The following is a 14,618-nucleotide window of genomic DNA, read 5'->3' as shown; positions in this document are numbered from 1 at the left end:
TGAAACGAAGTGGGTTGTTTGGCAATATATATGTGGTTTTATTAAAATATATTTTATTCTTTATGTGGTTCAGTATTGATATCAAATTGATGCAATAAATTTGAAAAGATAACTAATTGTGATGTCATAATTGATTTTTTTTCCTTATGCGGAATCGTAAATTACATGAACGTGTATGTATATGTGTTGTTGGGTTGAAAAGTGCACATAAATTCTGAAAGTTTGCCTTTGAAATAATAGTGTATCAATATTTAAAAATGCATCATTATACTAATTATATTTGTAGTTATAACTTTCAAATCCATAAGTTATGAAGATGGTATAATTGGCATACATTAATTGGCATACATTATTGTTTATATATAATATATGTGATACGCTTAGAACGAAGGATCATAATGATGGTATACTAAAATTTACAAGGATAAATTAGTATACAAAGGCTTGGACAAAAGAAAGTTGTTGATTATGTCGACACATGTACAATAGCAGCAAACACAACGAAAATTGGAGTTTCGTTTGGTTTAATTTCTTTGAATGACTTTATAGTTCATCAAAAGGATGTCAAAACGACACTCCTAAATGGAGATCTCGATGAGGAGATTTACATGAAGAAACCAGAAGGTTATATGCTTCCTGGTAATTAACAAAAGATGTGCAAGTTTGTCAAATCTTTGTGTGGATTAAAATATGCACCGAAACAATGGCACTAGAAGTTTGATTCTATCATTACAAGATTCCCAGATTAAAAGGGAGATGCACAACTTAGGCGGAGACTTTTAATTCTTATCAAAACAAGAATGCAAAGAGTTTGTCATCATCAAAAAGGGGGAGATTGTGAAATATATCTTATATATAGTTTTGATGAAGACAAAGGTTATTAAAGAAGAAATAAATCAAAAGTATCATTCACATCAATGATGAAGTTGATCAAGAAGGTTGAACATAAAAGTTCAAGTGAAATTTGAGAGAAGTAAATATAACTAAGGTACTAATTGCAATTCATACTATTTATTTTAAATTGCTCATAATTTAATCTCTCACTTCATCTAAAAACCTTCTTGCATCATCATGCATGATTATCTAAAAACCTCTTTCATTTAATTCTTGTGATAAGTGTTTGTACACAAAGTTGTGTAAGAATTTTGTGATATTCCTTTGTCTCCATGTTGATCATTATCAAAGAGACGAATGAAATCTTAGAAACAAAGAGGTTTCTAACTTCCACATTCAAGATGAAAAATCTTGAAATAGTGGGCACTCTTTGCGATCAAAGTAAAACGAAAGAGTGGGGGTTGAGAAAACCACATTCAAGATGAAAGATCTTGGACTAATTGACACTCTTTTGGAGATCAAAGTAATGCAAAAATAGTGGGGGTTATAAACTTAGTCAAAGACACTTTGAGAAAGTTCTTGATAAGTTCAAACTATCACGTTTCAAGAAAGTGAATATTCAATTTGATCTTAGTGTCAAAATGATGATGGAAGAAATGTGGCTATATTAGAATACGCAAGTGAAATTGGTTTTCTAATGTAATGTACTAGACCTGACATAGAATTTGCACTTAGTAAATGAGTAGATTTACTAGAAGTACAAATGGTGAGCATTAGGAGGCTATCACAAGGATTTTGATTATCTTTTAAAAATCAAAATCTTGACCTCCATTATGGTAGGTTTCCTGCCATATTAGAAGGATATACCAATATGAGTTGGATATCGAGTGTTGGAGATCATATATTTACAACTTAATGGATATTTACACTAGTTGGAGGTGAGATTTCTTGGAAGAGCAAGAAACAAACATGCATCACTCTTTTAACCATGGAGCCATGGTGTGTGGATCTTGCTTCCACTGGTCAAAGAAGTTTAATGGTTGAGGGACCTTCTGTCGAAAGTTCCATTGGCTAAATACAGTGTTTCAAAGGTGTTAACACAATGTGATAATCAAACCAATTTAGCATGAGAATTCAGATAAGTGTAAATTAAAAAATCTGGGAACTGAGGCCTTAGACATTCTTTCGTGAGAAAATTGATTAAAGATATAATCATTTCATTCACATATACGATCGATCTATAGTTTGAATGATTCATTTACTAAACTACTGGCCAGGGATTTAGTAAAGACAACCTCAAGAGGTGTGAGGTTGAAACTTCTTGAATAAGTGTTCCAACAATGATAGCAACCCAATCTGAAGTTAATACATCTTAACCTAAGATTCAATGGGTAACAACAAGTCGTTGATTTGGAAGTTGGTGCAACATTTTGTGACAATGTTGACTATTACATAATTGAGGGTTGAGTTTCTTTAAAAACTCTTAATGAAGTTTTATATCGAGGAGGATATGTATCTCAAGAAACAGATACAAATGAAACTTCACCTATATGAATTTCGAGATGGTGCCGTCTCAAAGTGAGAGTTGGAGTTTCTCTCATGAAAAATTCATGAAAACAGGAAAAGCACATGGCCATAAATAGTGCTAGGCGAGATATGTAGGCGAAGAAAACCTTAAAAGTGTGTGTATAGCAATGCCGGTCTGATCACATGGGATAATGGTTCAAAGCATAGCTACCTAACGTTCCGATTAGACTTTGCGTTGTCTTTACTAAGGTTAAGTTCAAATCGAAAGATACTTAACTGTATTAACACTCTTTTGCTTTCTATATTCTGGAATTAGACTTGTCATTATTAGAACAAGTGGGGGATTGTTGCAAATTATTAATGATAATTAATAATATGATTGTGTTCCAAAATGACAAGGAAAATATGTTATGATTTGAATTTTGAATTCGAAGAGTGGTAACTCTTCATGGAATGTTGCAACTGTTGGTGAACCATGCTGGGGGCAAAAAGTCATAACTCTTGGAAAAGAAATTGTTTCACCAAGGGTCGCTACCTTGTGAAACAATATCAGCATGGCCTATAAAATCATAACTTTGGATTCAGAATTCTTAATCAGAAAAAATGCAAATCCTTTAGAATAATTCCAGTGCACTCTTCGCTACATTCGAGTTTTCGCCGGTCTTGCGCAAACTCGATAAGGCTGAATTATCCTGGGTATTCCTGCGTAGAAACTCCAAGACAAATTGGGAGTGCTTGAAATACTATAAGGAAAGTGTTCCGTACACGATTCTAGCCTCGATTCCATTCGGTTTAAATTGATTTTTCTAACAATTCATTGTTGCAAATTATTAATGATAATTAATAATATGATTGTGTTCCAAAATGACAAGGAAAATATGTTATGATTTGAATTTTGAATTCGAAGAGTGGTAACTCTTCATGGAATGTTGCAACTGTTGGTGAACCATGCTGGGGGCAAAAAGTCATAACTCTTGGAAAAGAAATTGTTTCACCAAGGGTCGCTACCTTGTGAAACAATATCAGCATGGCCTATAAAATCATAACTTTGGATTCAGAATTCTTAATCAGAAAAAATGCAAATCCTTTAGAATAATTCCAGTGCACTCTTCGCTACATTCGAGTTTTCGCCGGTCTTGCGCAAACTCGATAAGGCTGAATTATCCTGGGTATTCCTGCGTAGAAACTCCAAGACAAATTGGGAGTGCTTGAAATACTATAAGGAAAGTGTTCCGTACACGATTCTAGCCTCGATTCCATTCGGTTTAAATTGATTTTTCTAACAATCTTATAGTAGTTTCAAGAATGGCAACCGGAGCTTTCGCTTCAAGAATCATATCATGGGTCGAGGTATGTTTTATAATTTCTCATAGAAATTAAACCACTACAAAAGTATAATATTATGATTCTTCATGAAATTTTCCAATAGTAAATTTCAGAGTGTGTTTTTTAGTTGATCTCAAAATTTAAATTTTGAGATACCACTATTTGTTTGATGATACGTTTTTGTCTGGAAAATTAAAACTGGATGTGATATATGTTAACATTTCATTGACATGTGTATATGTTTGAAACGCAAGCAATTGCAGAATACATATTATATTTTGTCAGTTGCGGTTTTATACTGTACTTCGTATAATAAATGTTGAAGACAAAAATAATCAGTGCAGCATGCTGATACATAGACAAAACCATTATATATAATATGAAATTGAATTAATTTTCTAACAACTAATGTGTTTCATTTATGTTTATAAAATTGAAATGAGATGAAAATGGAACTTGGGGTGGTTCAAACACACAACCCTTCAATCAAAAGGCGGCTGTTCTAGCAACAGAACCAACACATTGGCTTGTGAAAATTCTGGATACAAATTCAATATATATTGTTCTAGTTTTAATAATTATATCTCTCAAATTATAGTTTTCTATTTGAGTATAAAGATATAGTAACAGTACTATAATGTTAGAATTGTTTCAAATGATAAATTACATTTCTGAAACATTTATATGGAAGAGACATGAACATTAATCATTATTCATAAACCATAATTACGGTGCATATACATATCATAATTTGTTTTGGAAATTTTGAAAAAGTATATTCATAATTGAAACGAAGTGGGTTGTTTGGCAATATATATGTGGTTTTATTAAAATATATTTTATTCTTTATGTGGTTCAGTATTGATATCAAATTGATGCAATAAATTTGAAAAGATAACTAATTGTGATGTCATAATTGATTTTTTTTCCTTATGCGGAATCGTAAATTACATGAACGTGTATGTATATGTGTTGTTGGGTTGAAAAGTGCACATAAATTCTGAAAGTTTGCCTTTGAAATAATAGTGTATCAATATTTAAAAATGCATCATTATACTAATTATATTTGTAGTTATAACTTTCAAATCCATAAGTTATGAAGATGGTATAATTGGCATACATTAATTGGCATACATTATTGTTTATATATAATATATGTGATACGCTTAGAACGAAGGATCATAATGATGGTATACTAAAATTTACAAGGATAAATTAGTATACAAAGGCTTGGACAAAAGAAAGTTGTTGATTATGTCGACACATGTACAATAGCAGCAAACACAACGAAAATTGGAGTTTCGTTTGGTTTAATTTCTTTGAATGACTTTATAGTTCATCAAAAGGATGTCAAAACGACACTCCTAAATGGAGATCTCGATGAGGAGATTTACATGAAGAAACCAGAAGGTTATATGCTTCCTGGTAATTAACAAAAGATGTGCAAGTTTGTCAAATCTTTGTGTGGATTAAAATATGCACCGAAACAATGGCACTAGAAGTTTGATTCTATCATTACAAGATTCCCAGATTAAAAGGGAGATGCACAACTTAGGCGGAGACTTTTAATTCTTATCAAAACAAGAATGCAAAGAGTTTGTCATCATCAAAAAGGGGGAGATTGTGAAATATATCTTATATATAGTTTTGATGAAGACAAAGGTTATTAAAGAAGAAATAAATCAAAAGTATCATTCACATCAATGATGAAGTTGATCAAGAAGGTTGAACATAAAAGTTCAAGTGAAATTTGAGAGAAGTAAATATAACTAAGGTACTAATTGCAATTCATACTATTTATTTTAAATTGCTCATAATTTAATCTCTCACTTCATCTAAAAACCTTCTTGCATCATCATGCATGATTATCTAAAAACCTCTTTCATTTAATTCTTGTGATAAGTGTTTGTACACAAAGTTGTGTAAGAATTTTGTGATATTCCTTTGTCTCCATGTTGATCATTATCAAAGAGACGAATGAAATCTTAGAAACAAAGAGGTTTCTAACTTCCACATTCAAGATGAAAAATCTTGAAATAGTGGGCACTCTTTGCGATCAAAGTAAAACGAAAGAGTGGGGGTTGAGAAAACCACATTCAAGATGAAAGATCTTGGACTAATTGACACTCTTTTGGAGATCAAAGTAATGCAAAAATAGTGGGGGTTATAAACTTAGTCAAAGACACTTTGAGAAAGTTCTTGATAAGTTCAAACTATCACGTTTCAAGAAAGTGAATATTCAATTTGATCTTAGTGTCAAAATGATGATGGAAGAAATGTGGCTATATTAGAATACGCAAGTGAAATTGGTTTTCTAATGTAATGTACTAGACCTGACATAGAATTTGCACTTAGTAAATGAGTAGATTTACTAGAAGTACAAATGGTGAGCATTAGGAGGCTATCACAAGGATTTTGATTATCTTTTAAAAATCAAAATCTTGACCTCCATTATGGTAGGTTTCCTGCCATATTAGAAGGATATACCAATATGAGTTGGATATCGAGTGTTGGAGATCATATATTTACAACTTAATGGATATTTACACTAGTTGGAGGTGAGATTTCTTGGAAGAGCAAGAAACAAACATGCATCACTCTTTTAACCATGGAGCCATGGTGTGTGGATCTTGCTTCCACTGGTCAAAGAAGTTTAATGGTTGAGGGACCTTCTGTCGAAAGTTCCATTGGCTAAATACAGTGTTTCAAAGGTGTTAACACAATGTGATAATCAAACCAATTTAGCATGAGAATTCAGATAAGTGTAAATTAAAAAATCTGGGAACTGAGGCCTTAGACATTCTTTCGTGAGAAAATTGATTAAAGATATAATCATTTCATTCACATATACGATCGATCTATAGTTTGAATGATTCATTTACTAAACTACTGGCCAGGGATTTAGTAAAGACAACCTCAAGAGGTGTGAGGTTGAAACTTCTTGAATAAGTGTTCCAACAATGATAGCAACCCAATCTGAAGTTAATACATCTTAACCTAAGATTCAATGGGTAACAACAAGTCGTTGATTTGGAAGTTGGTGCAACATTTTGTGACAATGTTGACTATTACATAATTGAGGGTTGAGTTTCTTTAAAAACTCTTAATGAAGTTTTATATCGAGGAGGATATGTATCTCAAGAAACAGATACAAATGAAACTTCACCTATATGAATTTCGAGATGGTGCCGTCTCAAAGTGAGAGTTGGAGTTTCTCTCATGAAAAATTCATGAAAACAGGAAAAGCACATGGCCATAAATAGTGCTAGGCGAGATATGTAGGCGAAGAAAACCTTAAAAGTGTGTGTATAGCAATGCCGGTCTGATCACATGGGATAATGGTTCAAAGCATAGCTACCTAACGTTCCGATTAGACTTTGCGTTGTCTTTACTAAGGTTAAGTTCAAATCGAAAGATACTTAACTGTATTAACACTCTTTTGCTTTCTATATTCTGGAATTAGACTTGTCATTATTAGAACAAGTGGGGGATTGTTGCAAATTATTAATGATAATTAATAATATGATTGTGTTCCAAAATGACAAGGAAAATATGTTATGATTTGAATTTTGAATTCGAAGAGTGGTAACTCTTCATGGAATGTTGCAACTGTTGGTGAACCATGCTGGGGGCAAAAAGTCATAACTCTTGGAAAAGAAATTGTTTCACCAAGGGTCGCTACCTTGTGAAACAATATCAGCATGGCCTATAAAATCATAACTTTGGATTCAGAATTCTTAATCAGAAAAAATGCAAATCCTTTAGAATAATTCCAGTGCACTCTTCGCTACATTCGAGTTTTCGCCGGTCTTGCGCAAACTCGATAAGGCTGAATTATCCTGGGTATTCCTGCGTAGAAACTCCAAGACAAATTGGGAGTGCTTGAAATACTATAAGGAAAGTGTTCCGTACACGATTCTAGCCTCGATTCCATTCGGTTTAAATTGATTTTTCTAACAAGAATCAAATTTACTAATTAAGAAAAATGGGTCAAGGTAAATGATTGGAAAATCTGATACCCAGTTGAAATCTCAAACACTTCATTGACATAAATGATTAGAAAATCTGATTCAAGTGCATATGATACAACAAAGGAAGTTGGAGTTGTTGGGTAGAAGAAAAACTATGACTGCAATGTTAATAGTCTCTTCAAATGGTTTACATTGAGAAAAAATAATAAGGAACCATTGTTTTGTTTTCAGATGCAACAATATATTTAATTTGTTAACAAAATCACAAAAGGTGAACATGTGTAGTGGTAAAGTATTTACCTTGACAAGTCATGTGATCCCAGTTCAAATCCTAGCTCAAGTAAAATTTTTAAACTTTTTCTTGGAATTTTGATGACCTAGGAGATCAATGTATGCCAAGTCACATGCTACACCTACAACCAGGTGCCTTGTCAGATGCCACTAGTGCAAAAATTGACGTCGTTTATTTTGATGACCTAGGAGATCAATGTATGCCAAGTCACATGCTACACCTATAACCAGGTGCCTTGTCAGATGCCACTAGTGCAAAAATTGACGTCGTTTGTGAAAATTGGACGGAAAGGACTAACGCGAACCTTTTTGAACAATTAAAGGACCACTTTGGAACTTTTTAAAGATAGAGGGACCATAATGGACAGGACCACTTTGGAACTTTTTAAAGATAAAGGGACCATAATGGACCCCGTTTGTGGAATTAGATTTTCTAATGCATATGCATTAAAGTGGGTCAATAATATTCTAGTGGAGAAGTGGACTAAGGCATATGATGAAGGTCGATGATGAGACCACATGACAACAAACCTTGTGGAATCAATGAACTCTGTCTTCAAAGACATTAGAAACCTACCCATAACCGCGTTGGTACGATTATTACATAATAACAAATTTCACCACTCTAACTTGAGTGACTTTCACTACAAAATCGAAGACCTTCTAACAATGATTTCATTATTCACCATTTTTTCATGCACAAAAAATAATGATGATGGTGGTATTTAATAAAATCGATGCACGCCTAATCTCTTTTGAAAATGATGATATCAAAAACTTTTGGGAGTTAATTTTCCCTTTCTTAGGGGTGTTTCCCCACCATGTTAAAAAGTCACAACTGCCCCTAAAATTCAGAGATGCATATCCGGACGCACCTTTTTTACCTACTCCTCATCGTAAAATGACGTGCCACACTTATTTTTCCAAAATTTAATTCGGAGATGCATCTTCGTATCAACATTAAGGTGATTCCGTAAATGCATCTCTGTAAAAATCCTTAATTCAAAATCCATTGAGTTTTACAGTGATGCATCTTTGGACACGTTTTATTCATATGCCTGCTCCAGACCTTTCCTTCTTTCTTCTTAATTTGCTTCAAAGTCACAAAAACCCTCATTTGAGATCTTTTGTTGCAAAGTCATTTTCAAACCCCATTTGAGCAAGTTTATTCAAGGTCACTCACTCCATTCTACTTCATTTGTTACAAAGTCACTCATTCCAACCAAACTTCTTCATCCACAACTAACTTGGTAAGTTTCTCATTTCATTTCTTTTTTTTTTTGAGATTTGAATGATGTTTTTGGTAACATATATAGGTGGTTTAAGATGCATTAGATATTAGTAAATTCGAAATCGGTAGTTGGTATAGACACGCATTCCCATTTGATTGGAGTTTAGGGCATCTATGGGGTTTCTCCATTTCTACAAAATCGCGTGTTTATTCAAAGATGCGTCTCTAGATTTTGTCTGAACTGTTTTCCGAGATGTATCTTCGAATTTCCCCTGCCAACATTTTGATGTGATTTTCTAGATTTATTACATGTACAATAGATGAATACAATCATGATAGAATTAGGATCGATTGTGTGTCTCAATACGCGTCTGTGCAGCGTGAGAGGGCCACGGTTAAGGCTACAAGGCCACGAGTCGAGGCTACTGCTTCACAACCATCTGCCTCAACTTCCTGGAGTCGTCTAACTCAGACATCTGCTGCATGAGACCACGTGTCTCCCTCTTTTGAATTCCCCGAAGCCAATGAAGCCAATCAAGAGAAACCCGCTGCTTATTCAAATGTTCTTGTAGATAGTTATCCATGAGGTCCATATGACATTTTCTTACTTCATCTCTATGTAGACCATGCTGCTAGGCATGTCTGGAAAGGAGAGGTATATTTATTTATTTATTTTTGCATTATATCTATTTTAAATTAATTAAATACATTTTTAGTCCCCCTAGTTAGATGATTTTTAACTTTTATCTCTTTCATTTTAAAAATCAATTTTTTTATCCTTCAACTTTGCATCATATGAGATAAGTATTTCCACCTTTTTAAATTTAAAATAGGTCTTCTAAATTGTTTGTTTCTGGTGATCGTAAGCATTCATAATTTCACCTGTCATTCTGACTTTTCATTTATCATTTGTACCAATTATTTGTCATGCAACGATATGCTATGAGTTTTCTTTTGTCAAAAAAAAAGGAAAGAATCCAAGAAAAACCTAAAAAAATTCATATATGAAAAGTCTCTATCGGTGAATAACAATAACAAAAACTACAAGAGGTGGCAAAGCAAACTCAAATTTATCATATGATATCATTTTTTATTCTTTAATGATCCACTCTATAAGGAGGCAAAGTATAAGCTATCCTTCAACAACAAGAAAACTAATTCCTGTTCCATCTTCGATCATTTCTTCTTCTTGCTCCACCAAATGAAGTCTCCTCCTTATTCTGTCTCCCAGTAGTTCCAAACTTGAGAGGCACAATTTGACGAATGTATAAACTACCAGGAAAATTTCTTTTTTCTTTTGGAATTGTTAGTAACTGTGGCAACCAGTACGCAACATATTCACCTTCGGGGTCATATGTTTGTGCCTGCCAACAAGCATATAATAGTGTCACAAAACTTACTGATTATTTCTGTTTCAAATCTTTGTTACAAAAGTAAATTATGAACCTTCTCATAGCCACTTACTTGTTTCGGTATGCTGAAATAACGGTCTTCCCGGGGATCATTCCCAACTCCTGCAAGAGAGAGTATGGATTATGATTTTCATTAGAAAAATCCACACAAGTTTCCAAACATTTACCTGATCCATAAGTCCAGTTCCCATAATTAGAACACGGATCATAATCCAAAAGACACGTCTCAAACCATTCTGCGCCCATGCGCCAATCTATGCCCATGTCACGAACTAGGAAGGAGCACACAATCTGTCAAAAAAGGTAACATTTTCATGTTTCAGATGCAAAAAGTGTATGCAGATTCGCATTAGTTCAATGTATCAATTGCTATACTGTAGAAACACATTATGTACTACTTTGATTCACCTGCCGTCCACGATTTGACATGAAACATGTAGTTGATAGTTCTTTCATGTTAGCATCTATCAGAGGATACCTGAAAATGTCATTTACGGGTTTGAGGATTGGAAAACAAACATAATATCAAGAAATAGTATTGCATTAAAATAAACAAGAAATATTGCTAATAATGTGATAGACGATGTTGTACCCTGTACAACCATCTCTCCAGGATTCAAATAATTTCTTGTCTTGGCTCCAATTACGCTGAACATTTCTCGGTCCACCTACAAAGAAAAAAAGAAAACAAATAAGCAATCTGAACAAATTAGACTGAAAAAAAACACCATAGGCGTCACAAAGACTTTGAACAATCCATACCTATATGGAAAAGTGAATTTCCATATTTGACTGATAGAAATCGAAAATAATCTCTCCATATCAACTCGAACAAAACCCTGTAAAAAAAGAAGATGGTTTCAGAAGAAGACTTGAGCTTTACTACTATAGTTGTACTTAAAGCAAATTTGCAAAATGCAACTAGAGAAACAAGAATAATTTAAAAAGGGGCAATACGATAATTCCAATAAGATATATGATGGTGTAAATATATAACAATAATAAGAAGAAAATGAATGTTACCAGTAGGTAGAACTATTTGCTTGTCTTTCATTCTCATATCTCTTCACCTATGATGCGCAGACCGATAAAAATTTGTCAAAACAACTTAGCTTTTTAATATCAAGTAATACATAAATCAGAGAATGTAATCAAACTATAACCTCATCATGTATGAGACGAGGTGACAAGCTTCCTGATGCAAGCCATGGTGAGAATTTAGTAGAATAATCGGACCCTAACATCCCATTTCGGGTTTCTTTGTATACCTTGAGTAAATCCTACGCGTATGCAATATCAAGAATGAGTTAGATAATTAAACAAAGGCCGACATTATTGCATCGAACTCGTTATATTTTTAGGACTTGAGTAAGAATCACATCTTTACCTTCTTCCAAAAGTAGTCATATATTCTGCTCAATCCGGCAGTTTCACCCCCCACAAATTTCATCCCCTTGCTAACCTACATCAAGATTAAGCAAACATAAAGAGCAAACTCAATATTCCTTCATTGTTGAATCCAAAATACTAGCGTCTCTTGCAGACATTTCCATAAATACTTATAAAAAAACCCACATTCTGTGAACAAAGTCCCAGCTGCTCCATTGAAGGAATACGTCCCCAATCCTCAACAGGGGGAGGTGGTCCAAGTGATGTTGGCAGTTTGATGGATGAGCGCACAGCACATTTGGCTTCAACAGTCTACAAGTTCAATCGCAGTACAAGTAGCGTTAGAACAGCAAACTCGGCACACAAAAACACAACGGTTGATCATGGAGTTGGGCCAATTGTGCCTACGAGGCTAACAAACGAGTGAACCAACCCCAGAGGGCAAATACTCTAGCTACGCCCGAGCAACTTGCTACTTATTAGCAAATATTAGTCTTACTCAACAGGTAGCAACAAAAGGCATTTCCAATAAAATATAAAAATCCACACACAAGCCAATTGATAGATATACCATGCCTTACGAAATTGAGTATAAACATCCGGCAAACAAGTGACATCAAACGGAAGATCATCTCGGTGGTACAAGGTGGTTCCCCAAACAAACTTTAACTTAGGATGACTATTTGAAGTTCTTGCATCCCCAACAGATTCATCAGATGGTACCACCACTTGCTGAAGACATCTGCTGACAGACCTTTCAACATTCAACTCCTCACTGCAAGTTTCTTTCTGTGCATAAACCTGACAATTATACACTCATTAACAAACCAACCTTATACCTTCTTCAATTATCAAAAAATCTGAAAACTCCATCAATATAACCTATCTCATCAAACATTAAAAAAAAATAATCAAACTCAAATACTAACTGTATGAACTCCATAAGCTTTAGCTAGAGAAGGTAAAATATCCTCAGGCTTCCCAAGTTGAATAAGCAAATTAAGTCCCCGATTCATTAGATTCTTCCTCAAGTCAGCCACACATTCTAGTACAAACTGTGCTCTCAATGCTGCACAAGGTCACATTCATATAAATGAACACTATATTATATTGCTATTGCTATTGCCATCACATTAATCAAATTCAAATCCATAGCACCAAAAAAACAACAACATACAAATAAGCTAAAAACACTCGATTAGTGATGGTGTTTGTGTGATTGCTTCACTGAAGAAAATACGTAAAAGAATGAGAATGTAACGAAGAATCGATATACCTCCGGTTTTTTGAAATCCGAAATGGTAAGTAGTGGCAAAGAGTCGAGGATCAACGCAATAAACAGGCAAGATAGTTTGAGAAGAAAGCCAAGCTTTGTAGAGAGCCTCATTATCCAAAACTCTAAGATCGTTTCTAAACCAGACAATTGATGTGCCTTTACCACTTCTCTTGGTGCTATTGGAAGTGTATCTTTGAAATGTTAGGTTCGCGATACGTTCCATTTCGTTAGAGTCTTGCTCTGGTACGTGCTGCATTGAGGAAGAAGATGTTGCGGAGGTAGTGGTGGTGGTGGTGGTGCTTGAGTTCATGGTGATGGTTGAGAAGTGATATCGTGTGGTTGGATTTGAGAGAAGTGATGATAGAGTGGATTTGGATGAAATGAATTTGGTGGTTGTTGGGGAAAGAAATGGGAGTGTTGTGAAGAGGGAAATGGCCATGTGCGAGGGAAGAAGGTTGATTGGGTTTTTGCAGAGAAAGGTTTTGAGGAAGAAAGACACGTTAAGGAGTTTAAAGTGTGACACGTGGTGATGATGGATAGTTGTGATGTGGCTATATATTGTCCTATTGTTGTACTTAGCCAATGTCAAGAATAGATAAGGATTTTATTTTGGTGAATTCTTAGACCATCTCCAATGATAGTTCCTTCTAATAAGTTCTCCACCTAGACATGCCACATCATAGTACCATTGCATTGCAATGCAACTATGAAAAAATTGTGGTACCCAATCAAATTAGTTTATAAGGTAAAGTTGTGGGCCCAATAATAACTTTTTAGAATTATACAATTAAAATAAAAATTATAAAAATTATTTTAAGATGATGTGGCTAGTGGGACCCATAAAGAACCCAAAAATAGGTTGCACCATTGGAGATGCTCTTATCTACCCAACTCAAAAAGTTGGGTAAGGTTATCTCCTTTGTAAAATGCTTTGAAAACAACAAATATTTATAGTATTTTAATAAATAATTAAATGTGTAAAATGAGATGTAATTATATGATTGGTTGGAGGTACACTACCCAACTTTTTGTGATGGGTAGAAAAGTTATCCCCTTTTATTTTCCTTTCTCCCTATTTGAAATTAAAAATTGAAAAAACTTAGTTTAAAATAGTAAAATAGACATATTTATTAGATTAGTTACTTTAGAGTTACACCACCATAACACTTTCTGCATCATTGGAATTGGGAAAGAATAACCAGTACTCTCAGGACAATGATTAAGACTTTAAAAATAGTAAATTTATCTCGATAATCTGCATATTTAATGCCTCAAAAATTGAAATATTAAATTTTTTATAAAATATTTTCTTTTTTTAAATGCTTAACCATTGCTTTGAGAACAGTGATTAGCAAGACCCA

General features: G+C 33.9%; 1 protein-coding gene across 1 annotated transcript; it reads right to left on the bottom strand.

Annotated features, from left to right (window-relative positions):
• Window positions 1-10,049: 10,049 nt before the first annotated feature.
• On the bottom strand, window positions 10,050-13,797 carry LOC131655086 (cryptochrome DASH, chloroplastic/mitochondrial-like). Its single transcript, XM_058924986.1, has 13 exons — window positions 13,258-13,797; window positions 12,911-13,050; window positions 12,558-12,782; window positions 12,168-12,293; window positions 11,980-12,054; window positions 11,756-11,872; window positions 11,616-11,662; window positions 11,355-11,431; window positions 11,185-11,260; window positions 11,001-11,070; window positions 10,760-10,883; window positions 10,645-10,694; window positions 10,050-10,544 (listed from the first exon to the last, which is right to left on the bottom strand). The coding sequence occupies exons 1-13, from the start codon at window positions 13,694-13,696 to the stop codon at window positions 10,335-10,337; spliced, it is 1,776 nt and encodes a 591-aa protein (XP_058780969.1). The 5' UTR covers window positions 13,697-13,797; the 3' UTR covers window positions 10,050-10,334.
• Window positions 13,798-14,618: the final 821 nt, after the last annotated feature.

Source organism: Vicia villosa, linkage group LG3 (genome assembly GCF_029867415.1).
Source record: "Vicia villosa cultivar HV-30 ecotype Madison, WI linkage group LG3, Vvil1.0, whole genome shotgun sequence".
NCBI lineage: Eukaryota > Viridiplantae > Streptophyta > Magnoliopsida > Fabales > Fabaceae > Vicia > Vicia villosa.
This window is presented reverse-complemented; position numbering and strand designations above follow the sequence as displayed.